The sequence below is a fragment of the Schistocerca gregaria genome, chromosome 7 (genome assembly GCF_023897955.1).
Source record: "Schistocerca gregaria isolate iqSchGreg1 chromosome 7, iqSchGreg1.2, whole genome shotgun sequence".
NCBI lineage: Eukaryota > Metazoa > Arthropoda > Insecta > Orthoptera > Acrididae > Schistocerca > Schistocerca gregaria.
The window spans coordinates 183,068,018-183,093,916 of NC_064926.1; the positions used below are offsets into that span (position 1 = coordinate 183,068,018).

Sequence of the window (25,899 nt, forward strand, 5' to 3'; positions counted from 1 at the left end):
TACAAACAAATCATAGGGCCTGCTATGGGAACCAGGATGGGCCCATCTAATGCCAACCTCTTCAGGGGCACCATGTAAGAGGCTTTCCTCAAAACCAGAAGCTGGACCTCCTGGCTTGTTAAACGTTTATTGTGACATCTTTTTGGTCTGTATTCACAGTGAAGAAGAACTCCTCTGCTCCCTGTAACAACTATCTCCCACACAGTATGCGCCTCTCGCCCTCTGACTAATTCTATTCCCATTTCCAAAAAACACAGTTCACCTCTCACTAAACAGTACTACCCAAGCCTTGAATGCCTCAATACTTCACTCCACTAAGGCTATGACTTTCTCAAGTCAAGGCCTGAAATTAGATCCTCTCACCCTGATATCCTTCCCACACCATTTAACATCACTCTCCTTATCTCTGTAATATTCTTTTCAAACCTCACACAGTTTCCAAATTTTTATCCCAATCAATGAAACCATCCACTCTGTATAACCTGCTTCACGTACCCACCCATTAACACTTACTCAAGCCCCAACGGTGGTAAAGTCCACAATACAAAAGGCAGATCAACTTACAAAACCATGCATTATGTTTATCAACTAACTTACATTCACTGCACAACATTTTTAAAAGGCATAGCCACCATTAAACTTGCTCAGCACATGAATAGGCATGAAGAATGATCTGCCTTGAAGGCATCTGGATCTGGCTGCTGGACAGGCTCTGCAACATGACTTAAGGGACCAGAAGAGCACTTGCTATATGACACGGACTACTTGAAATATCACACCCAGTACTTGTTTTCCTGAACTCTAGAGTTGGAAACTTGTTCTCCAACACAACCTTGAATCCCAACTTCTCATTTCTTCCCCCTAACCTATCTTTACTTCTCAATCTGCCCTTATCATCTCTGGACTGACTGAAGCTTGTCCACTTCTTACTAATGCACCAATTCTAACAGCCCCTCCCCCCCCCTCTCTCTCTCTCTGACACCCCCCCCCCCTCCATTTTTGTCCACACTTGGTCCCGCAGATTTTGCCACACCTCTGCCACATTTGTACAGATGGTACCCCTTAGGAAAATGGCAACAAGGGACATAAAAAGAACACCAGGTGTACTCAGCGTGTATGCCTGTGCGCCTCGCGCCTCATTTAACATGTTGAAGAGGCTATTCCGGCAGCCATTGAGGGCACAGGGTGCAACCAACTGCACACTGTGGCGCATGTTGCAGATAATGATGCCTGTTGTCTGGGCTTTGAGGTCATACTTAGGTCATTCCAGGAACTGACAGAAGGTTGAGAAGACCAGCCTTGGGCACGGAGTTTCGACGAAGCTCACAATTTGCAGCATTGTCCCCAGAACTGATCATGGCCCTTTGGTTCTGAGTCAAGTGGTGGGACTGAACCAAAAATTTCAAAGGTTCTGGAACAAGCTAGGCTGTGGACTCCTGGCTTGCGCTATAGTGTTGGGAACTTTAGGTTCCCCTTAAATGGGTCAAGTGTGCACTACACATCACAGGCTGCTACTCAGATAGCAGACTGTGTATGGGCTGCACACAAGGGTGTTTTAGATTAGGTGACTCACCATCCAAACCAGGTAACAATAGCTGTAGGAGACCCAGAAGTATCAACTGAAGATCAATATGAACGCCTCCCACATGTGAGAGTATTAAAATCCTTGTGGTTAACCACTAAGGCATTTGCAACAAAGTGCCAGAGTTTGAAACTCTCCTGAAAAGCAGTGAAGCTCACATATACTAGGCACAGAAAGCTGACTGATGCCTGAAACTGACAGCAGTGAGATTTTTGGGGAAAATTTAAGTGTATATTGAAAGGATAGGCAAATGGGAAAGGGACGTGGTGTATCTGTTGCAGCAGACAAGAAACTCTAATCCACCAAGATAGATATTGACACTGCATCAGGCATTGGCATAAAATGATAACTGAAGCCTTCTATTGCCCACCAGACCCATCTCCTGATGTAACCAAAAAATTTAAAGAAAGCCTCAGTTCAACTGTACGTAAGTTCCCCAATCATACTGTAATCATCAGTGGAGACTTTGATCATCTAACAATCAATTGGGAAAATTACAGCTTTGTTAGTGGTGGGTGTGACGAGACATCCTGTGAAACATTACTCATGCCTTCTCTGAAAACTGCCTAGAACAGATAGTTCAGAACCCCACTCACGATATAAATATACTGAATCTAATGGAAACCACTCTGAGGATGTCTACATGGAAACTAGTATCAGTGACCATGATGCAGTTGTGGCAACAATGATTACCAACGTACAAAGGACAACTACAACAAAGAGATACATATATCTCAATGAGAAGCTTGAAACTTTCAGCACAGAGCAGGGGCATGTAGAGCAACTAAAGCTCAAATTTAGAAGAATAATTGACCATGCACTAGATATGCACCGAGTAGAACAGTTAATAATGGGACGGACCCTCCATCGCATACAGTCAATGTAAATAAATTTCTGAAGAAAAACAGATTACTGCATAATAGGTGTAATACAATGCATAGGGCTATAGACAGAGATACTGAATGAAATGCATTTGGCTATCAAGAGAGCAATCCGTGAAGCTTTCAGTGGTTACCATGACAGAATATGGTCAAACAATGTTTCACAAAAACCCAAAGAAATTTTTGTTGTATGTCAAGACTGTGTTAGTGGCACCGAAATTAGTGTCCAGTTCCTAGCAAATGAGACAGGAACTGAAATTGAGGGTAGCAAAGCAAAAGCTGAAATGCGGAACTGTTTTGAAATGTTCCTTTACAAAGGAAAACCCAGGAGAACTGCCCCAATTTAATCCTCGTACCACTAAAAAGATAAGTGAAATAAGTATTAGTGTCAGTGGTGTTGAGAAAGATCTGAAATCATTAAAACTGAACAAAATTCCCAGGCTTGACACAATCACTGTAAGATTCTATAACGAATTTACAGCTGAGTTAGCCCCTCTTCTAACTACACGGCGATTATAATTAAAGTTAAACATTCAAAACGCTGTAGAAATAACACCACTGGTCAGAAAGATGTCAAATTGCAACAGAATATTATTGGAGAAGGGAGAAAACGTACGGCTGAGGGGAAAAAAAAAATAAAAAATAAATAAAAAAAATAAAAAAATAAATGTGAAAATTGATCAATAGATGACGCTGCACGTGTCAGAATATGTCATGTGCACGACTCACTGAAGTTGGTATAAACACACCAGGTACATGGCTTTTCATCCTTCGTGTCAGATGTTCGCCAAACTGTTTCAATGCAGGATTGCATTCTGCTTGTAAATTGGTATCACAAGAATGACGACTGTACACACATCATTCTGCAGAAGTTTCAGACAGTGAAAGGTTTGAAAAAAGGTGTAGGTCCAATGACCGCTGTCGGTCTGGACAAAATGATTCAAATATTTGAAAAGATGTGTTCTTTTGGTGTGCAACCTGATAAAGCGAGGAAATGAATTTATTCAATGTCAGTGGAAGCAGTGGCCACAACAGTGCAGAAGGAGAAAAGTGGTGGTGTGCAAACATGTAGTGCATCGAGACCTGCACAAACACTGGACATACTTGTGAGCACAGTGTGTAACATCCTACGAAACATCCTTCTTTGCTACCCATTCAAAATTACCCATGTGCACGAGTTGCTTCCTGTTGACCTGCCAGCAAGAGAGATCTTTGGTTTATAATGTCTTGCTTGCATGGAAATTGACAATGATTGGCTGTAGAAGATTTTGTGGACAGATAAAGCCCACTTCCATCTAACTGGATATGTCAATACACAGGATTGTCGAATATGGGCAATGGAAAATCCACACCCAAGTCAACCAGTACCATTTCATCCTGAAAAGGTCACTGTGTGGTGCGGGTTTATGGCATCATATAGCATTGGGCCACATTTTTTCAAAGAGATAGGTGCTTCTGGTCCTGTTACCTGTATTGTCTCTGGTAAGCGGTATGAGTGTCTTTTGCACAACCACATCATACCAGCTCTCCAACAGCATGGATGTGTGGATGCAATCATTTTTATGCAAGATGACACACCTCCACACATTGTAAACCCGGCTAAGCAGCTGCTAAAGCACCATTCCGGAAATGTTAGAATTATCAGCCGCCATTTCACTACGGCATGGCCATCCCAATTACTTGATCTTAATCCATGTGACTTCTGGCTGTGGGGCTATCTGAAAGAAGTTGTGTTCGATGCTCTGATTGCAAACTTAGCTGCACTGAAGGCATGCACTGTGCAACACATTCTGAATGTGACCCCGGAAACACGATCAGCTGTGGAATATGCTGTTTCTCGATTTCAATTTGTTGCAGAAAATGGTGGGCAGCATACTGAACATGTTCTGTGCCAGTCACATGAAAATTAATAATCCAATTTGATTTGGATTGATGCTTTTTATGCAGTTTTTGGCCTCAGGCCAATTAAAAAGTGATGTGATTGATGCTTACTAAGTGGTTTTTGGCCTCAGGACAATTAAAAATCAATTTTACCCATCCAATGTGGTATGACCTTGCCGTGGTGGATGGGGCTTACATAACTAACAGTATCACACCTGTACACTCGTGCACACTGAGTAGTAAAGTTTGATTAACGTCAAAAGTACACATTAGGCATTGTTGTATGATTCATTTGTCATTTGAAGTCGATCACTATTAAATTATGATGCCATCTATTGCTACATTTTGTAACTGTTTATTTATCTTCTGCCACAAGTTTTCCCCCTTTTCCGATAATATTCGATTGCAATTTGATGTCATTCTGACCAGTGGTGTTATTTCTACAGTGATTTGAATGTTTAACTTTAATTATAACCACCCTGTATAATCTATCATAGATCTCTCAAACAAAAAACCATGCTAAGTTCTTCGAAAAAAATCACAGCTCACACCTGTCTACAAAAAGAATAGTAGAAGTGATCCACAAAACTAGCATCCAATATCCTTGACATTGATTTGTTGTTGAATCCTAGAATATATTCTGAGCTCAAACTTCGAGGTATCTTTCACAGAATGACCTTCCCAGTGCCAACCAGCATGGATTGCAAAAACATCAATCATGTGAAATCCAACTTCGACATTTCTCACATGATTTACTGCAAGCTTTCTGGAACTTGACTAACAAAATAAAACAAGCACATAAAACTCACCATGGGAAAGACAGTTAGACTGATATTCACTAAAAGAGTTCTCAATAATTGTAGTCGTCGCACAAAGGAGATAGCTTACAAAAACCTCATTCTACATCAACGTCTATCTCTATAAACTACTGCATGGCAGAAGGTACTTCACACAGTACCGTATACCAGGGTTTCTTCACATTTCATTTGCATATGGAGGGTGGGAAGAATGACTGCTTCAGTGCCTCTGTGTTCACTGTAATTAAATTAACCTAGTTTTCACCATCCTTACGCGAGAGATATGTAAGGGCTTGTAGTACATTCCTAGCTTCCTCACTTATGACTGTTTCTTGAAAGTGGGCTTTTACGGGATAGTTAGTTTCTATCTCTACATGTTTGCCACTTCAAACAATGGAAAGTCCAGGTTGGAATATCAATGATTATGAAAGGGATTGACTGCTACTAACTGTAAAGACGACATGTTGTGCTGCAGAGAGGCACACTGAAAAGTCTGCTACACACTGAGCTTTCAGCCAAACACTTCTTCAGAGAAGAAAGGAAAACAGATACACACATTCACTCCAGCAGGCACGTCTCAAACACACCTGATTGCCATCTCCAGCTGCTCAGGCCAGATGTAGTCTGAGCAGCCAGGCAGCCAGAGCTAGCAATCACCTGTTTGGACTTAGCGGCTGGGCTGGAGATAGTGGTAGTGGTCGTGTGCATGTGAGGTGTGCCTACTTGAGTGTGTGTGTGTGTGTGTGTGTGTGTGTGTGCGCGCGCGCGCGCGCGCGCGCGCGCGCGCGGCGCGCGCGCTTTCCCTTCTTCTCTGGAGAAGGCTTTGGCTGGAAGCTCAGTGGGTAACAGTCTTTTCGTTGCGTCTGTCAGCAACTGAACATGTCATCTTTACAGCGAATAGCAACCTATCCTTTTTTATAATTGTTGTTTGCCAGTTCACATGTTTCAGCACTTTACTGTGGTGTCAAACAAATGTGAGCATTCATGCTGTCCTTTGACATTTGCTATCCCCCGTTAGTCCTATTCGGTATGGGTCCCATGGACTTGAGCAATACTCTAGGATGTGTCACACAAGCAACCTGAACCTCCTTTGTACACTTGTTGCTTTCTCCCAATAACCTATCAACCAACCAAAGTCTACTGCTTTACCTATGATTGAGGCTATGTGATAATTTCATTTCATATTGTATTTCCACAGTTGTTACATCCAGGTATTTGAATGAGCTGACAGATAACAATAGTGAACCACTGGCATTGTAGTCATAGGATACTACATTTCCACATTTTCTGAAGCGCACAATTTCTGAACATTTAAACAAACTTGTAAATATTTGCGTCACTTTAAAATCTTATCATGATCTGAATAGACATAAGTGTGAATTTCTCCGATACTGCTTCATTATAGATACCTGCAAATGCAAAAGTCTGATGTTACTATTAATATTGTCTACCACATCATTCAACATATAACATAAGCAGCAAAGGCCCCCCAATATAATTCCCTAGGTCATGCCTGAAGTTACTTCAACATCTGTCAATAACACTCTATCCAAGATTATTTGCTGCACCTTACGTCCCAAGAAATCCTATATCCAGCCATGAATTTCATTCAATACCCCCATACAACTGTACTTTCACTGATAATCGTTCTTGTGGTACCAAGTCATGTGGTTTTTGGATGTCAAGAACTACTGGGTCAATCTTACTGCCCGAAATAACTTTTCTTTGTGCTCACAGTATGTTCTCAGATTCTACAATAGAGGGTTGTAAATGAATATGGATGGTAACTTTATGTATTACTTCTGCTACTTTGTACTTTCTTGCAACTACTGGGCACAGATCTTTGTTCAAGGGATCTAAACTGCATTACGGTTAAAAGGTCCAGTTGCAAATCCAGCACAGAATCTGGTAGGGATATCATCAGGCCCTTGGGCTTTATTCAGTTTTAGTGATGCTTGAGCACTCCTCCTGAGTCTAGAACTCTCACCAAGTGGGACTGATATGGAAAATAGAGAAGATCCAAAGAAAAGTAACTTGCTTCATATGAGTCCACTTAGTTAGGACAAACGTCTGAAGGAGACGCTCATAGCAGATGCGACAAGAGAGGCATTGTGGATCACTGTTAAAATTCTGAGTGCATGCTATCACTCAAGAGTTAGCAAATATTTTGCTTTCTCCCATATATGTATCTTGAAGGTAAATTTTAGCTCACATAAAGGCATACTAACAGGTGCTCTTCCCGCATGCCAGTCACTACTGGGGAAGGAAAAGGGGGATGTGACAGTGGTACATGATGAACTCTCCACTACACACCATAAAGTGATTTGCAGAATATAGATGTAGATGTATAAAATATCCTCATAAGCTCTCCAAACCCATTTTTGGATGTATAACACTGATTCCCCACCAAAAGTTCTACTGTCTCTCTCTGCTAGTCATATTTTCTGGAATGATGATGGGCTTCCTCTTCAAGAAGGATGTTATTCAGCAATGACACAATGTCTAGTGTCCATTCCCTAACTGAGTGTAGCTTCTCTGCATAGCTGATTCCAAATAACAACAATACAGGGGCTTATTCTCCAGAGACTATCCTGCATTTTGTTGTATCGGCAGAAATTTATATACCTTTACTTTTAAACAAAACTGTCTTTGAGCACTATACTATTCGAAAGGGAAAAAAAAGTGCACATACCTGCTGTCCTTTGGCATTTTTCCGATCTTTCACACATTCCTTCAAACCAAATGGTTTTTCAGTTCCAACAAAATTTGTATCAACACATAACTCTGGTGCAGCCACACTACGTATCTAGAAACACCAAAGATGAGACTAATGTAACAACAAATTGCAATTACAGAGGAAAAATATATGTCACATCTCAACAAAATATATAATGCAATAACAGTGAACCAATTGTATACTTGATATGACTGTGATTCCTCAGTCACAATTCCTGTATTGTGTATTATGACAAGCAAATAAATAAATAAAAATTAGGCTATTGCAAGGCAACTATGTAGCAACAACCAAAAGAAGCATTATGTAACAAAACAGCATCACTGACAGAGCATGCTATTTTCTGAGGGGGGCAGGGGGGGGGGGGGGGGACGGAGAAAATAATGGCAGCTCATGTCAACTGATTCTTTCATCCACCATTAATTAAAAGCCTACATATTCAGATGCTTCTTCAATCACTGCTTGGTAGAGTAATTTCATAACCATAATTTGAAAATCACACATAACCATAATTTGAAAAGCACACATAACCATAATTTGAAAATCACACATAACCATAAAGGAAAAGCACACATAACCATAAAGGAAAAGCACACATAACCATAAAGGAAAAGCACAAAGTTGTGAAGGTTCTGAAGTATTAGTTTATTTTGTTAACTAGTTTTTAATGTAGAAGACCTCCTTAAAAATATAATGGCTTAAATAATGGGTTCCACCAGTTTTGTGTTGATATTCAATGCAGAGTTTTTCCACCTGCATTTGGATGGTCAGTTATACAGCCCCTGCTGAGTATGTCAGGTTTGCATCACATATAAAAAGCAGCTACTCTGATAGCAGAGTACATGTAGTGTGTATATGCATTAGGATAGATTGTACTCACCACAAAGAGGAGACACTGAGTATCAGACAGACACATTTAAAAGTATACTGTTGGATATTATTCAGTTATCAGACCAGGTCCTTTATCAGATGAACACACACACACACACACACACACACACACACACACACACACACACACACACACACACACAGAGAGAGAGAGAGAGAGAGAGAGCCACTGTCATCTCTGGGCACTCTGTCTCCACTACTGTGAGTAGTGGTCTCAGTTGTGGTGGGCAGTGGGGGTACAGAAGAGGGTGGGGAGTAGGAATGACACCAGGGCAGATGTAGGGAAAGATGCTGTAGTGCTGTCTGTGGGAGTGTGCAGAAACAGCACCAGCAGGATGCATATTTACTTCTCCACAGGTCTGATGAGCACATGTGTGTCACTGTACCAGAGAAATGAGTGGTCTGCTTATTTAAAATGTGCAGGCGAATTCACATTCTTGCAGATTAGATGGGAAAATAAAAACATAGTAGTTGTTAACTGCTTAACACTACAGAGTAAATTTCTAAACTTACTCTCGTTTATTAGTAATTATAATTCCCATGCTTAGAATGGAAAGTAAAAACCACAGTAACCTGGAGTGAGATAAACATCAGTCCAGACTGTGAACTAACTCAGACACAAATAGGTGTGAAAGTTGTGCCAAAAAAATCAGTAATTGCTTGTTTCTAGCAGACACTTGTATAAGGTACCGCAATGACCAACACTTCTGAGAAACTTTGCAAAATTTTATGTACAAATTTCCCCATCATCTTTAAAAACATCTTTGTAATCAGAGACTGAGGATGACACATTTAGTACCAGTGACAGAGACAACAGTAAAGTTAGGATCAAAGTAAAGAGAATTCGTGACACACCCTGCTCAAAGTAAAGAGCACATTCTGGAAACAATCCAATAGATGGTTGTAAAACCATTTCCTGCCATATCCTTTCTCCTTTGATGCTAGTCCAACAATGTACAGAAGAGAGCCTCTGTGGGGTTCAATAACTAGGAAAGAGATACTGACATACTGGAGCTGTCACTTGCTGGGCCTTGAAGAATTCCTGGATTGCTCAGTCAGTAAAATGAAAATATAGAAAACATGTTTGAGAGGAACACAGGCACAGTTTTAATATGTCAGGAAGTTTCAAAAGTTGAACAAAGCCAAGCCACATGTAAGATCAGCTACACATAAAAGATTCAAAGGCCCTGGGGGAGGGAGGGGGGCCATTTTCTCTTCTGTAAAAATGTCAAAGAAAGTTCTAAGAAGTTTCAATAACATCAGGGATAGCTGCAAATCCATCTCACCCCCTTCTCAACTACAGGATCCCTATCATGTTTTTTGACTCTTAAAACTGAGTGAGACAGTGCAGTGGTTAGCACATTGGACTTGCAATCAGAATGAATGGTTCAAATCCATGTCCGGCCATCCTGATTTATGCTTTCCATGATTTACTTAAAATCACTTCAGGCAAATGACAGGATGGTTACTTTGAAATGGCATGGACAGTATTCTTCTCCATCCTTCCCTAACGCAGGATTGTGCTCGGTCCTAATGCCCTTGAAGTCAACAGGATGTCAGGATGTTAAACACTAAATCCCCCCCCCCACAGATTTCAAAGAGCATATTTAAGCCAACACTGCCAAATGCTTTCTTTACGCCTACAAATGCTATGAACTTAGGTTTGCCTTTCTTTAACCTTTTTTCTAAGATAAGACGTGTTCCTACATTTTTGTGGAACCCAAACTGATTTTTCCCAGGGTCAGCTTCTGTTTTCCTATAACTCATGTCACATTTTGCAGCCATTATCAGATTCAAGCCTGTCAGCAACTGCATCTTTAGAGATGGAGTTATTACATCCTTCTTGAAGTCTGAGAGAATTTTGCCTGTCTTGTACATCTTGCACACCAGGTGGAATAGTTTTATCATGACCGACTCTTCCAATGATATTGGCAGTTCTGAGGGAATGCTGTCTACTCTAGGTGCCTTGTTCCGACTTATGTCTTTCCGTGCTTGGTCATATTATTCTTGCAATACCGTATCTCCTATCTCATCTTCATCTACTTCCATTTCCTTTTCAATAACACTGACTTCAAATTCATTTCCTTTGTATAGGCCCTCTTATAAATTCCTTCCACCTTGCCTTTCTTCGCTTAGTACTGGGTCGCCATATGACCTCTCGCTATTCATACAGCTGCTTCTCTTTTCTCCAAAGATATGTGGCATCTATTCTTCCCTATTTATGCATGCTTCTATATCCTTGCAATTTCCCTCTAGCCATTCCTGCTTACCCATTTTGTGCTTTCTCTCAATCTCATTTTTAAACATCTGTATTCGATTTCAGCTGCTTCATTTTGCATTTTCTCATTTCATCAACTACTGTATCTCCTGTGATATCCAAGGATATCTACAAGGCCTTGGCTTTTCTCATATTTAATCCTGGTTTGCCTTCACTACTTCATCTTTCAGAGCTACCCATTCTTCTTCTACTAAACTCCTTTCCCCAGTTTAACTCAATCACTGTCTAATGTTCCAATTGAAACTCTCAAGAACCTCTGGCTCCTTCAAATTATCCAGCTCTCGTCTCTTAATTTCCCACCTTCTTCTTCTTCTTCTTCTTCTTCTTCTTCTTCTTCTTTGCAATTTATTAAGTTTTACTCTAGAGTAGATAACTAAAAATAATGGTCAGAGTTCACATCCGTGCCCAGAAATGTTTCCAGTTTCCCACCACAATTAAATTTTACTTTTCCTTAACTATCTGAATTATTTCTTTTACCTCATAATGCATTCTTTCAAACTCTTCACCATCTGCAGAGCTAGTTGCCATATAAACTTGTACTACTCTGGTGGGAGATGGCTTCATGTCCATTTCAGCTGCGATTATGCATTCACTAAGTTGTCCATAGGATTTTCCCACATTCCTATTTGCTTATTCATTATTGGATCTACTCCTGCATTACCATCTTTTGGATGCTGGATTTAGAACCCTGCACTCACCCAAATAGAAGGCCTGTTCATCCTGCCACTGAACTTCACTATCTTCCATTATGTCTAACTCCAAGCAATCTGTTTCCCTTTTCAAATTCTCTAACCAACCTATCTGAGTATGGAATCTAAAATTCTACACTCTTATGTATAGAATGCCAGTTTTGTTTTCCTGATGACTACACCCCCTGAGTATCCCCCACTTGGAGATCTGATTGGCAGATTATTTTACCTCCAAGATATTTTCTCCAAGACGATGCCATCATCACAGAAAAGCTTCATGCCTTCAGGAAAATCAGCACCTGTTATCTCTCCTTGCTATCAGCTGTTCACAGTACCAGCATAGCAAAGCCATTTGGCGTTTGTTAGAATGCCAGATCAGCCAATCACCTAGACCAGTGATTGTCAAACTTTTTTTGCTCAATAGCCAATATTGACAATATGGGGCTACACCTCAAGCCACATATCTACCGATCTTATTATTATTATTTGGTAATATATAATATAGTATGTTATGAGCCCACAATATACTAACTATATTAAAGCCGCGACAAGTTGGCCGCCTGTCCGAAAGTAGTGCTCATTAAGTCGTGTCAACAGCTCTTTGTTTTAGAGTGCTACCACACTTAGCGACCACAAAATTGTGACACAACAATTGCCTCATACAGTGTTCTTGTGTTGTCCGCATGAATGGATGATAACCATATCTGTGCTTAAATTTAAACGCATTATACAATATAAGACATAATCACAAATGACAAAAATACAGCACATCTTAAAATATTACTGTCTCTGTAAGTATTTCTGTTTGTTCCTGAGCAGGAAAACTACTCTCTAAACAAGATCTACATGTTAGACAACTTCTTTGGCTTTGGCTGTTAGTTACTGGGCATGTGTTATAGAATATAGCTGAAAATTGTGAGTCACACGAACACTTAATTCAAGCTGCTTGTGGCCTGCAGTCTGCAGTTTTCTCAAACAAAATTTTTTTCAAAACAAAATCACTGGTGTAGACTGTTGCCCCTGCAACTAATAGTAATGTGGCAGCCCTTCTTCAGGAATTACATGCTTAACTGGATTCTCAATTAATAACCCTCCACTGTGGTTGCACTTACAGTTCAGATATCTGTATTGTTTAGGCACACAAGCCATGCCACCTCAGCAAGGTCCAACATCCAGAGTTAAGGGGATGGGTGAAGGGGAGAGGGCTCCTAAGTCATATGAACATAAAATGGCAACCACAGATTCATCTACATCTACATCTACATTTATACTCCGCAAGCCACCCAACGGTGTGTGGCGGAGGGCACTTTACGTGCCACTGTCATTACCTCTCTTTCCTGTTCCAGTCTCGTATGGTTCGCGGGAAGAACAACTGTCTGAAAGCCTCCATGCGTGCTCTAATTTTACATTCGTGATCTCCTCGGGAGGTATAAGTAGGGGAAAGCAATATATTCGATACCTCATCCAGAAACGCACCCTCTCGGAACCTGGCGAGCAAGCTACACCTCGATGCATAACGCCTCTCTTGCAGAGTTTGCCACTTGAGTTTGTTATAATCATACAATAAAGGATCCTTCTTTCTATGTATTCGCAATACATTACATTAGTCTATGTTAAGGGTCAGTTGCCACTCCCTGCACCAAGTGCCTATCCGCTGCAGATCTTCCTGCATTTCGCTACAATTTTCTAATGCTGCAACTTCTCTGTATACTCCAGCATCATCCGCGAAAAGCAGCATGGAACTTCCGACACTATCTACTAGGTCATTTATATATATTGTGAAAAGCAATGGCCCCATAACACACCCCTGTGGCACACCAGGTTACTTTAACGTCTGTAGACGTCTCTCCATTGATAACAACATGCTGTGTTCTGTTTGCTAAAAACTCTTCAATCCAGCCACACAGCTGGTCTGATATTCCATAGGCTCTTACTTTGTTTATCAGGCGACAGTGCGGAACTATATCGAACGCCTTCCGGAAGTCGAGAAAAATAGCATCTACCTGGAAGCCTGTATCTAATATTTTCTGTGTCTCATGCACAAATAAAGCAAGTTGGGTCTCACACGATCGCTGTTTCCGGAATCCATGTTGATTCCAAAAAACATGTTCTAAAATTCTACAACAGATCGACGTCAGAGATACAGGTCTATAGTTTTGCGCATCTGCTCGACGACCCTTCTTGAAGACTGGGACTACCTGTGCTCTTTTCCAATCATTTGGAACCTTCCATTCCTATAGAGACGAGCAGTACACGGCTGTTAGAAAGGGGGCAAGTTCTTTCGCGTACTCTGTGTAGAATCGAAATGGTATCCCGTCAGGTCCAGTGGACTTTCCTCTGTTGAGTGATTCCAGAGGCAACTAAAGTTGTTGAATTTAGGAAAGCCCCAGCACCTCTTACATTGCATATTTTTTATACATAAGAAATGGCTCTCCTCTGTATAGAGCTGTAATTTTATTGGAGATACTTGAACCAATCAAATGTTCTAGTCATTTTTTGGGAAGTTTGAATGGAAAGGTGCACTGAACTGCACACCAAAAAGGTCACTGATGTCATCTGATACTTCAAAGTTCTGGGTGCAATACAAATTATGCAAGGAATAAAAAGATAGATGAAGAATTGAGTGAATGAAAGCACGCATTAAAAGAGCAAAAATGTTAGTGAGATTTTGAACAATGTCCTCCTCCTAACACAAAGCACAGTTACATGTGTTTGAATGTTCTGTATCAATTACCTCTTGAGAAGAACATTGACCAAAACCTCTGCGATGATTTCAAGCTTGTTACATGCCCGCTGACCACTCAGTGGCTCAGGTATGTGATGAATGATCACCTTCACTATAGGTAAGCTGTTGTATATTAATGGAAAACCTGAAACTGCCTGGCAGATTAAAACTATGTGCCAGACAGACTCGAACTCTGGACCTATGCCTTTCGCGGGCAAGTGCTCTACCCAAGCAGGACTCACGCTCTGTCCTCACAGCTTTACTTCCGCCAGTACCTCGTCTCCTACCTTCCAAACTTTACAGAAGCTCTCCTGAGAACCATGCAGGACTAGCACTCCTGAAAGAAAGGATATTGTGGAGACATGGCTCAGCCACAGCCTAGGGGATGTTTCCAGAATGCAATTTTCACTCTGCAGGTTTCTCATTCTGGAAACATCCCCTAGGCCGTGGCTAAGCCATGTCTATGCAATATCCTTTCTTTCAGGAGTGCTAGTCCTGTATGGCTCGCAGGAGAACTTCTGTAAAGTTTGGAAGGTAGGAGACGAGGTACTGGCAGAAGTAAAGCTGTGAGGGCGGGGTGTGAGTCGTTCTTGGGTAGTTCAGTTGGTATAGCACTTGCCTGCGAAAGGCAAAGGTCCCGAGTTCGAGTCTAGGGGCGGCACACAGTTTTAATCTGCCAGGAAGTTTCATATCAGCACACACTCCGCTGCAGAGTGAAAATCTCATAATGAAAAACCTGTTTCACAGGACCGATGACCTCACTGTTTGGTCCCCTCCCTCAAATCAACCAACCAATCAACCAACCTGTTTTACTTGGATTTAAATTTATTTGCAGACCACATTAACTTATCTATAGAAGTAAACACACATTTCGCATATACCAGCCATGTGAAAGTAGATCAAATGACCGAGTGAGACAACGCAGCAGTAAGAGAATACACTCACATTCTGATGGATGGCAGTTGCAAATCCACGGCCATCCAGATTTTGGTTTTTCATGGTTTCGCTAAATCACTTAAGGCTGATGCCAGAGTCATTCCTTTGAAAGTGACAGCCAGTTTCATTCCCTGATCCAAGGCTGTGCGCCAACTCTAATGACCTCTTTGTTGATGTAGGCATCAATCCTTAATCTTCCTTTTTCACAGGACCCAAAAAACTCTAGATGGGGGCACTCTAGTTTGTAGTGTGTCTTTGGACTTCAGGATAGTCTTAGACACAGTTCTGCAGTGTCAGTTAATAAATAAAATACATGCCAACAGAATATCAGGCCATGCATGTGATTCGGTCTAGGCCTTCTTATGAACAGAATTACGTGCAAGGCTGTGCCATGGTTACTGCAGTGCACATGCATTCGGAAGTAAGATGTTTCAAATTTGCATCTGACCATCCTGATTTTGGTTTTCTGTGATTTTCCCTAGTTGCTCTTGGCATATGCTGGTAAGGTAAGTCTTTCCGCTCCCGGGATTGTAATGGCTCCTTACCCTCTCCCTTAAAACCCACATCCTTTCATCTTTCCTTCTCCTTCCCTCTTTCCTGACGAAGCAACCGGTGGTTCCGAAAGCTCGTAATTTTGTGTGTGTGTTTGTGTGTTATTTTATTGTGCCTGTCTACCGGCGCTTTCCCGCTTGGTAAGTCTTGGAATCTTTGTTTTCAATATATTTTTCCCATGTGGAAGTTTCTTTCTATTTTATTTACAAGTATAAAGTAATACGCATAAGCAAATGAAAGGATTAAGCATCAGTCACATCCATCAAATATGTAATGATACCCATGCATAGCATATTTTAAGTGTAACGGCCAAATAAATCTCAGTGTGGAGGAGGCAGGTCATAGTATGAGATCCCCACTGCCCCAACGCGCGCGCACGCACACACACACACACACACACACACACACACACACACACACACACACACACAAAACTACTCACTCACTCACAAATGTGCTCCTCCATGGCTGAAAAAATACTGGCGGTTGGCAAATGTTACAGATAGTGAAGCAGCTGTTCAAGTTTATTTATATGCATGTTACGTAGATCCTTTTATGTTTGTGAGAAGCTAGGATGTGAAATGAGTAAAAGAATATCTAAATATAAATTAAATAGAACATGCAACAAGGGAAAGTACATTTACATTATAACAAACAGTTGCAGGGAAAATAAAAGCATAAAAACAGAGCACAATGAAAAAAAAGACATCATGCAAGGTTTAGCATTGGATCCGCAATAATACATAACAAACAAACAACAACATATTTGCACAAAAGTCTTTGCGACTGCTAAAAAATACAACTAATGAATAAAAAGTTTTATCAAGTAAATTCAACTTCATTTTATTTTTAAATAATGCACTGTTACTAGATGGACAAGAATCATGCACAGGGATCCAATCCAAAAGCCATAGCCACATTGAGTTATGAGAGACTCAGACAAAGTGAGTGGCATCACTGCACGAAACGAGCAGCGCCACATCCAAGCATTGGTGTGCTACGGAGTAGTAGTAGCACTGACTGCTGTTATGAGCTATGGTCTATGAATGGTGAGCAGACGAATGCTTAGTGGGCTGGTGCGGCATATTGTGCAGTATAATTACCACCAATGTTCCCATTCCTTGCTTATTGTGCAAAATAAGTGCAGAAAGTAAACACAGTTTGCAAACGGAGGAGGTACCCTCAGAAAAAGGAAAAGAAAAATTAATCAATGGTAGAATGGAGCCACAAATCCTGAAACAAATTTAAATTTTTGGTTTGGATGATATTTAAGCCTGTAGTGGATGCTGATGTGAAAAAGATTAATTTTGTTTGCTGTTCGCTGCATGATGAAACTTCTGCTCGTGCTAAAGGATCAAGTGTCGCTTCGTACATTTCTCACCATCTATGCATGTCTAATAAACAAGGGTCTTTTGACGACTAAAAATGTCTTCCTAAACTTGCTCCACTAATGGCCATTCATAAATGTGTGGTTGTGTATGCATGAGACCTGAGATTGTACTGATTTTGACAATCTTTTTGTTATGCCTATCTGCAATTCAACATATCCACTATATAGTGAGTAGCAATTTATCCCATATAGGATGTGAAGGTTTTTTCTATTTTGTTCAGGCATAAGTTGACAATGAAACTATTTACAGAAAAGTATACACAAAAGCCTCATCCCGAAACTGAATGTGACATGCGGCAAAAAGTTGTAGAGGGCTACGAGGTATAATTATGCCTGACATAACTGTTTATATTTAGGGTCAAGAACGGTTTTAATTTTTTTTGCCAAATTCAGTAATATTTTTTGCGAAAACTGGTGCTTTTTTTTTGGCCAGTTTCCATGCTACTTTTTTCGCCCCAGATTCAGTGCTACCTTTTTGCTCCAGATTTGGTGCTGATTTCTTTGGCAATATCACTATTTTTTTTTTTTACTGAATTTTCTGGTACTTTTGTCACTTTTGCTCTTTTTGTTTTTGAATATCCATTTTTGTCCCTCCTCACCCCCAATTCCAGTGTTATTTTTTTCCAATTCTGGTTTTTCCTGGCAATTTTGTTGTTTTTAATCAAATTCAGCTTTATCTTTTGCCAAATTCAATATTAATCCTTGCCCAATTAGGCGTTGTTTTTGTCGGATTTGGTTTTACTTTTCTTGCCAGATTTGGTGTTACTTTTTTTTGCCCAATTCAATGATTTTTTCCTTGAAAATTTGATGTTTTTGTCAATTTTGTAAAAATTGCAAATTTCATGTTATTTCACTGAAAACTGCCAGTTGTGTGTTTTTTTCACATTACCATTTTGACAAATTGTCCTGTTCCTACTTATATAACCAGAGTGAATTCTCAGCATCTACCGATAAGTGGACATACAGTGCAAGAAGGAACCATTATCTAACATGTACTGTCTCATGTCGTTGACTGGACCCTCAGATCCCGTGTTTCCTTTATGACCCAGATCCCAGATGAGCCAAACATGGATGTTAACATTCAAAGAGAATTCCTGAGTCAACATTTATGTCTTTTGGTATCCACAATATTGCTTTAAAAGACACGCCTTTATGAGCAAACAAGGTGCGAACATTGTCGCAACGCTTTGTCATCACTCATAGTTAATTGATCCTGCTAAATGTTAAATACATCACACAAAATGCTTTTTATGCAGAGAGTATATATATATATATATATATATATATATATATATATATATATATATATATATATATATATATATATATATATTAAAAATAAAGATTCCAAGACTTACCAAGCGGGAAAGCGCCGGCAGACAGGCACATGAACAAAACACACAAACACACACACAGAATTACAAGCTTTCGCAACTGGCAGTTGCTTCGTCAGGAAGGAAGGAAGGAGAGGGAAAAATGAAAGGGTGTGGGTTTTAAGGGAGAGGGTAAGGAGTCATTCCAATCCCGGGAGCGGAAAGACTTCCCTTAGGGGAAAAAAAGGACAGGTATACACTCGCGCACACACACACACACATATCTCCATCCGCACATACACAGACACAAGCAGACATATTTAAAGGCAAAGAGTTAAGGGCAGAGATGTCAGTCGAGGCGGAAGTACAGAGGCAAAGAAGTTGTTGAAAGACAGGTGAGGTATGAGCGGCGGCAACTTGAAATTAGCGGAGGTTGAGGCCTGGCGGATATCGAGAAGAGAGGATATACTGAAGGGCGAGTTCCCATCTCCGGAGTTCGGATAGGTTGGTGTTGGTGGGAAGTATCCAGATAACTCGGACGGTGTAACACTGTGCCAAGATGTGCTGGCCGTGCATCAAGGCATGTTTAGCCACAGGGTGATCCTCATTACCAACAAACACTGTCTGCCTGTGTCCATTCATGCGAATGGACAGTTTGTTGCTGGTCATTCCCACATAGAAAGCATCACAGTGCAGGCAGGTCAGTTGGTAAATCACGTGGGTGCTTTCACATGTGGCTCTCCCTTTGATTGTGTACACCTTCCGGGTTACAGGACTGGAGTAGGTGGTGGTGGGAGGGTGCATAGGACAGGTTTTACACCGGGGGCGGTTGCAAGGGTAGGAGCCAGAGGGTAGGGGAGGTGGTTTGGGGATTTCATAGGGATGAACCAAGAGGTTACGAAGGTTAGGTGGACGGCGGAAAGACACTCTTGGTGGAGTGGGGAGGATTTCATGAAGGATGGATCTCATTTCGGGGCAGGATTTTAGGAAGTCGTATCCCTGCTGGAGAGCCACATTCAAGGTCTGATCCAGTCCTGGGAAGTATTCTGTTACAAGTGGGGCACTTTTGGGGTTCTTCTGTGAGAGGTTCTGGGTTTGAGGGGATGAGGAAGTGGCTCTGGTTATCTGCTTCTGTACCAGGTTGGGAGGGTAGTTGCGGGATGCGAAAGCTGTTTTCAGGTTGTTGGTGTAATGGTCGAGGGATTCAGGACTGGAGCAGATTCGTTTGCCACGAAGGCCTAGGCTGTAGGGAAGGGACCGTTTGATATGGAATGGGTGGCAGCTGTCATAATGGAGGTACTGTTGCTTGTTGGTGGGTTTGATGTGGACGGATGTGTGCAGCTGGCCATTGGACAGATGGAGGTCAACATCTAGGAAAGTGGCATGGGATTTGGAGTAGGACCAGGTGAATCTGATGGAACCAAAGGAGTTGAGGTTGGAGAGGAAATTCTGGAGTTGTTCTTCACTGTGAGTCCAGATCATGAAGATGTCGTCAATAAATCTGTACCAAACTTTGGGTTGGCAGGCTTGGGTAACCAAGAAGGCTTCCTCTAAGCGACCCATAAATAGGTTGGCATACGAGGGGGCCATCCTGGTACCCATGGCTGTTCCCTTTGATTGTTGGTATGTCTGGCCTTCAAAAGTGAAGAAGTTGTGGGTCAGGATGAAGCTGGCTAAGGTGACGAGGAAAGAGGTTTTAGGTAGGGTGGCAGGTGATCGGCGTGAAAGGAAGTGCTCCATTGCAGCGAGGCCCTGGACGTGCGGGATATTTGTGTATAGGGAAGTGGCATCAATGGTTACCAGGATGGTTTCTGGGGGTAACAGACTGGGTACGGATTCCAGGCGTTCGAGAAAGTGGTTGGTGTCTTTGATGAAGGATGGGAGACTGCGTGTAATGGGTTGAAGGTGTTGATCTACGTAGGCAGAGATGCGTTCTGTGGGGGCTTGGTAACCAGCTACAATGGGGCGGCCAGGATGTTTGGGTTTGTGAATTTTAGGAAGTAGGTAGAAGGTAGGAGTGCGAGGTGACGGTGGGGTGAGGAGTTTGATGGAGTCAGGTGAAAGGTTTTATAGGGGGCCTAAGGTTCTGAGGATTCCTTGAAGCTCCGCCTGGACATCAGGAATGGGATTACTTCGGCAAACTTTGTATGTAGAGTTGTCTGAAAGCTGACGCAGTCCCTCAGCCACATACTCCCGACGATCAAGTACCACAGTCGTGGAACCCTTGTCAGCCGGAAGAATGATGATGGATCGGTCAGCTTTCAGATCACGGATAGCCTGGGATTCGGCTGTGGTGATGTTGGGAGTAGGATTAAGGTTTTTCAAGAAAGATTGAGAGGCAAGGCTGGAAGTGAGAAATTCCTGGAAGGTTTGGAGAGGGTGATTTTGAGGAAGAGGAGGTGGGTCCCGCTGTGATGGAGGACGGAACTGTTGCAGGCAGGGTTCAATTTGGATAGTGTCTTGGGGAGTTGGATCATTAGGAGTGGGATCAGGATTGTTTTTCTTCGTGGCAAAGTGATATTTCCAGCAGAGACTACGAGTGTAGGACAGTAAATCCTTGACAAGGGCAGTTTGGTTGAACCTGGGAGTGGGGCTGAAGGTGAGGCCTTTGGATAGGACAGAGGTTTCGGATTGGGAGAGGGGTTTGGAGGAAAGGTTAACTACTGAATTGGGGTGTTGTGGTTCCAGATTGTGTTGACTAGAATTTTGAGGTGTTGGGGGGAGTGGAGCTGGAAGTGGGAGATTGAGTAGATGGGAGAGACTGGGTCTGTGTGCAATGAGAGGAGGTTGAGGTTTGTTGGAAAGGTTGTGGAGGGTGAGTGAGTTGCCTTTCCGGAGGTGGGAAACCAGGAGATTGGATAGTTTTTTGAGGTGGAGGGTGGCATGTTGTTCTAATTTGCGGTTGGCCTGTAGGAGGATGCTATGTACAGCCGGTGTGGATGCGGGAGAGGAAAGATTGAGGACTTTGATTTGGGATAGGAGTTGACGGGTGTGTTCATTGGCTGAGTCGATGTATAGGTGAAGGATTAGGCGGGTGAGGGCTATGGATTGTGCTGTTTGGAACTGGTATAAGGACTGATGGAAAGAAGGATTGCAGCCAGAGATGGGAACTTTAAGTGTGAGGCCTTTGGGAGTAATGCCAAATGTCAGACAAGCCTGAGTAAATAAAATATGGGAGCGTAATCTGGCTAGGGTGAAGGCATGTTTGCGGAGGGAATGTAAATAAAATTTAATGGGGTCGTTGTAGGGATGTTGTGAGGTTGACATGGTATTGGTAGGTGGAAAGGGTAATATGAGGTTAAAGTGAAAGTAAAGAGAGATTTATATAGGGAGAGATAAAGGTGTGAAAAAAGTCGAAAAAGTGTTGGTTTGAGATGAGCTATGTTGATCATGTGCTGAACTTAGGTTGGTGAACAACAATGGGTGCAAAGGTTGGGTAGTTATGTTGTCTCCAGATCACGTTAAAGCGTGGGGAAATTCAAGAAAATTTCGAGAAATTCAAGAAAATTTCGACAAAAAAATTTTTCGAAAAAAGTTTCGAAAAAATGATTTGCGAAAAAATAAGATTCGAAAAAAATTTTTTTGAATAAGATCTCGAAGAATATGTGTGTAAATGTATTCAAAGGACTGGTTATGTACTGGCAGGTTATGATAATGAGGCTAACAATTGTTTGATGAAGAAATAATAACGTGTAAACCTGTGGGAAGCTGCTAGAAAATGATCGGTTTTGTGGGAAAAACGGGAATGGAAATAAAACGAAAGTTGTTGAAAAAAACTGAGATGGTTGTGTAATGGGTGAAAGGAACTGAAGCTGTGAAATAGTATTCACGAGTTTACACGAAATGTTTGTAAACTTGGAACAATGGATTTTATAGCAGCGGTTATGTTGAAATCGTTGAAAATTTTAGGTTATGGTTTGGAAGTAAATTACGTATTATTGAGTATAATTAGGCAGGATAAAATGTATGGTAGATTACGGAAAAATGGAAGATGAATACAAAGTGGAACTTCTTGTACAAACGAAAAGAGAAAGTAAGACGATAGAGAAGATTTCGAAATGCAACAGAGACAATAACAAACGTAATTGTTGGGTTCAAATTAATGACGATGTAAATAAAACAGAAAGAAACTTCCACATGGGAAAAATATATTAAAAATAAAGATTCCAAGACTTACCAAGCGGGAAAGCGCCGGCAGACAGGCACATGAACAAAACACACAAACACACACACAGAATTACAAGCTTTCGCAACTGGCAGTTGCTTCGTCAGGAAGGAAGGAAGGAGAGGGAAAAATGAAAGGGTGTGGGTTTTAAGGGAGAGGGTAAGGAGTCATTCCAATCCCGGGAGCGGAAAGACTTCCCTTAGGGGAAAAAAAGGACAGGTATACACTCGCGCACACACACACACACATATCTCCATCCGCACATACACAGACACAAGCAGACATATTTAAAGGCAAAGAGTTAAGGGCAGAGATGTCAGTCGAGGCGGAAGTACAGAGGCAAAGAAGTTGTTGAAAGACAGGTGAGGTATGAGCGGCGGCAACTTGAAATTAGCGGAGGTTGAGGCCTGGCGGATATCGAGAAGAGAGGATATACTGAAGGGCGAGTTCCCATCTCCGGAGTTCGGATAGGTTGGTGTTGGTGGGAAGTATCCAGATAACTCGGACGGTGTAACACTGTGCCAAGATGTGCTGGCCGTGCATCAAGGCATGTTTAGCCACAGGGTGATCCTCATTACCAACAAACACTGTCTGCCTGTGTCCATTCATGCGAATGGACAGTTTGTTGCTGGTCATTCCCACATAGAAAGCATCACAGTGCAGGCAGGTCAGTTGGTAAATCACGTGGGTGCTTTCACATGTGGCTCTCCCTTTGATTGTGTACACCTTCCGGGTTACAGGACTGGAGTAGGTGGTGGTGGGAGGGTGCATAGGACAGGTTTTACACCGGGGGCGGTTGCAAGGGTAGGAGCCAGAGGGTAGGGGAGGTGGTTTGGGGATTTCATAGGGATGAACCAAGAGGTTACGAAGGTTAGGTGGACGGCGGAAAGACACTCTTGGTGGAGTGGGGAGGATTTCATGAAGGATGGATCTCATTTCGGGGCAGGATTTTAGGAAGTCGTATCCCTGCTGGAGAGCCACATTCAAGGTCTGATCCAGTCCTGGGAAGTATTCTGTTACAAGTGGGGCACTTTTGGGGTTCTTCTGTGAGAGGTTCTGGGTTTGAGGGGATGAGGAAGTGGCTCTGGTTATCTGCTTCTGTACCAGGTTGGGAGGGTAGTTGCGGGATGCGAAAGCTGTTTTCAGGTTGTTGGTGTAATGGTCGAGGGATTCAGGACTGGAGCAGATTCGTTTGCCACGAAGGCCTAGGCTGTAGGGAAGGGACCGTTTGATATGGAATGGGTGGCAGCTGTCATAATGGAGGTACTGTTGCTTGTTGGTGGGTTTGATGTGGACGGATGTGTGCAGCTGGCCATTGGACAGATGGAGGTCAACATCTAGGAAAGTGGCATGGGATTTGGAGTAGGACCAGGTGAATCTGATGGAACCAAAGGAGTTGAGGTTGGAGAGGAAATTCTGGAGTTGTTCTTCACTGTGAGTCCAGATCATGAAGATGTCGTCAATAAATCTGTACCAAACTTTGGGTTGGCAGGCTTGGGTAACCAAGAAGGCTTCCTCTAAGCGACCCATAAATAGGTTGGCATACGAGGGGGCCATCCTGGTACCCATGGCTGTTCCCTTTGATTGTTGGTATGTCTGGCCTTCAAAAGTGAAGAAGTTGTGGGTCAGGATGAAGCTGGCTAAGGTGACGAGGAAAGAGGTTTTAGGTAGGGTGGCAGGTGATCGGCGTGAAAGGAAGTGCTCCATTGCAGCGAGGCCCTGGACGTGCGGGATATTTGTGTATAGGGAAGTGGCATCAATGGTTACCAGGATGGTTTCTGGGGGTAACAGACTGGGTACGGATTCCAGGCGTTCGAGAAAGTGGTTGGTGTCTTTGATGAAGGATGGGAGACTGCGTGTAATGGGTTGAAGGTGTTGATCTACGTAGGCAGAGATGCGTTCTGTGGGGGCTTGGTAACCAGCTACAATGGGGCGGCCAGGATGTTTGGGTTTGTGAATTTTAGGAAGTAGGTAGAAGGTAGGAGTGCGAGGTGACGGTGGGGTGAGGAGTTTGATGGAGTCAGGTGAAAGGTTTTATAGGGGGCCTAAGGTTCTGAGGATTCCTTGAAGCTCCGCCTGGACATCAGGAATGGGATTACTTCGGCAAACTTTGTATGTAGAGTTGTCTGAAAGCTGACGCAGTCCCTCAGCCACATACTCCCGACGATCAAGTACCACAGTCGTGGAACCCTTGTCAGCCGGAAGAATGATGATGGATCGGTCAGCTTTCAGATCACGGATAGCCTGGGATTCGGCTGTGGTGATGTTGGGAGTAGGATTAAGGTTTTTCAAGAAAGATTGAGAGGCAAGGCTGGAAGTGAGAAATTCCTGGAAGGTTTGGAGAGGGTGATTTTGAGGAAGAGGAGGTGGGTCCCGCTGTGATGGAGGACGGAACTGTTGCAGGCAGGGTTCAATTTGGATAGTGTCTTGGGGAGTTGGATCATTAGGAGTGGGATCAGGATTGTTTTTCTTCGTGGCAAAGTGATATTTCCAGCAGAGACTACGAGTGTAGGACAGTAAATCCTTGACAAGGGCAGTTTGGTTGAACCTGGGAGTGGGGCTGAAGGTGAGGCCTTTGGATAGGACAGAGGTTTCGGATTGGGAGAGGGGTTTGGAGGAAAGGTTAACTACTGAATTGGGGTGTTGTGGTTCCAGATTGTGTTGACTAGAATTTTGAGGTGTTGGGGGGAGTGGAGCTGGAAGTGGGAGATTGAGTAGATGGGAGAGACTGGGTCTGTGTGCAATGAGAGGAGGTTGAGGTTTGTTGGAAAGGTTGTGGAGGGTGAGTGAGTTGCCTTTCCGGAGGTGGGAAACCAGGAGATTGGATAGTTTTTTGAGGTGGAGGGTGGCATGTTGTTCTAATTTGCGGTTGGCCTGTAGGAGGATGCTATGTACAGCCGGTGTGGATGCGGGAGAGGAAAGATTGAGGACTTTGATTTGGGATAGGAGTTGACGGGTGTGTTCATTGGCTGAGTCGATGTATAGGTGAAGGATTAGGCGGGTGAGGGCTATGGATTGTGCTGTTTGGAACTGGTATAAGGACTGATGGAAAGAAGGATTGCAGCCAGAGATGGGAACTTTAAGT

At 42.5% G+C, this 25,899-nt stretch overlaps 1 protein-coding gene across 5 annotated transcripts in view; it reads right to left on the bottom strand.

Moving 5' to 3' along the window:
• LOC126281268 (N-acetylgalactosaminyltransferase 6) overlaps positions 1-25,899 on the bottom strand; it is a 217,584-nt gene that overhangs the window by 60,994 nt on the left and 130,691 nt on the right. For all 5 annotated transcript variants that reach the window (XM_049980091.1, XM_049980088.1, XM_049980087.1 and 2 more), the window contains one exon: positions 7,834-7,947. In XM_049980091.1, coding sequence (XP_049836048.1) covers positions 7,834-7,947 — 114 coding nt within the window. The remainder of the gene's footprint in view (positions 1-7,833; positions 7,948-25,899) is intronic.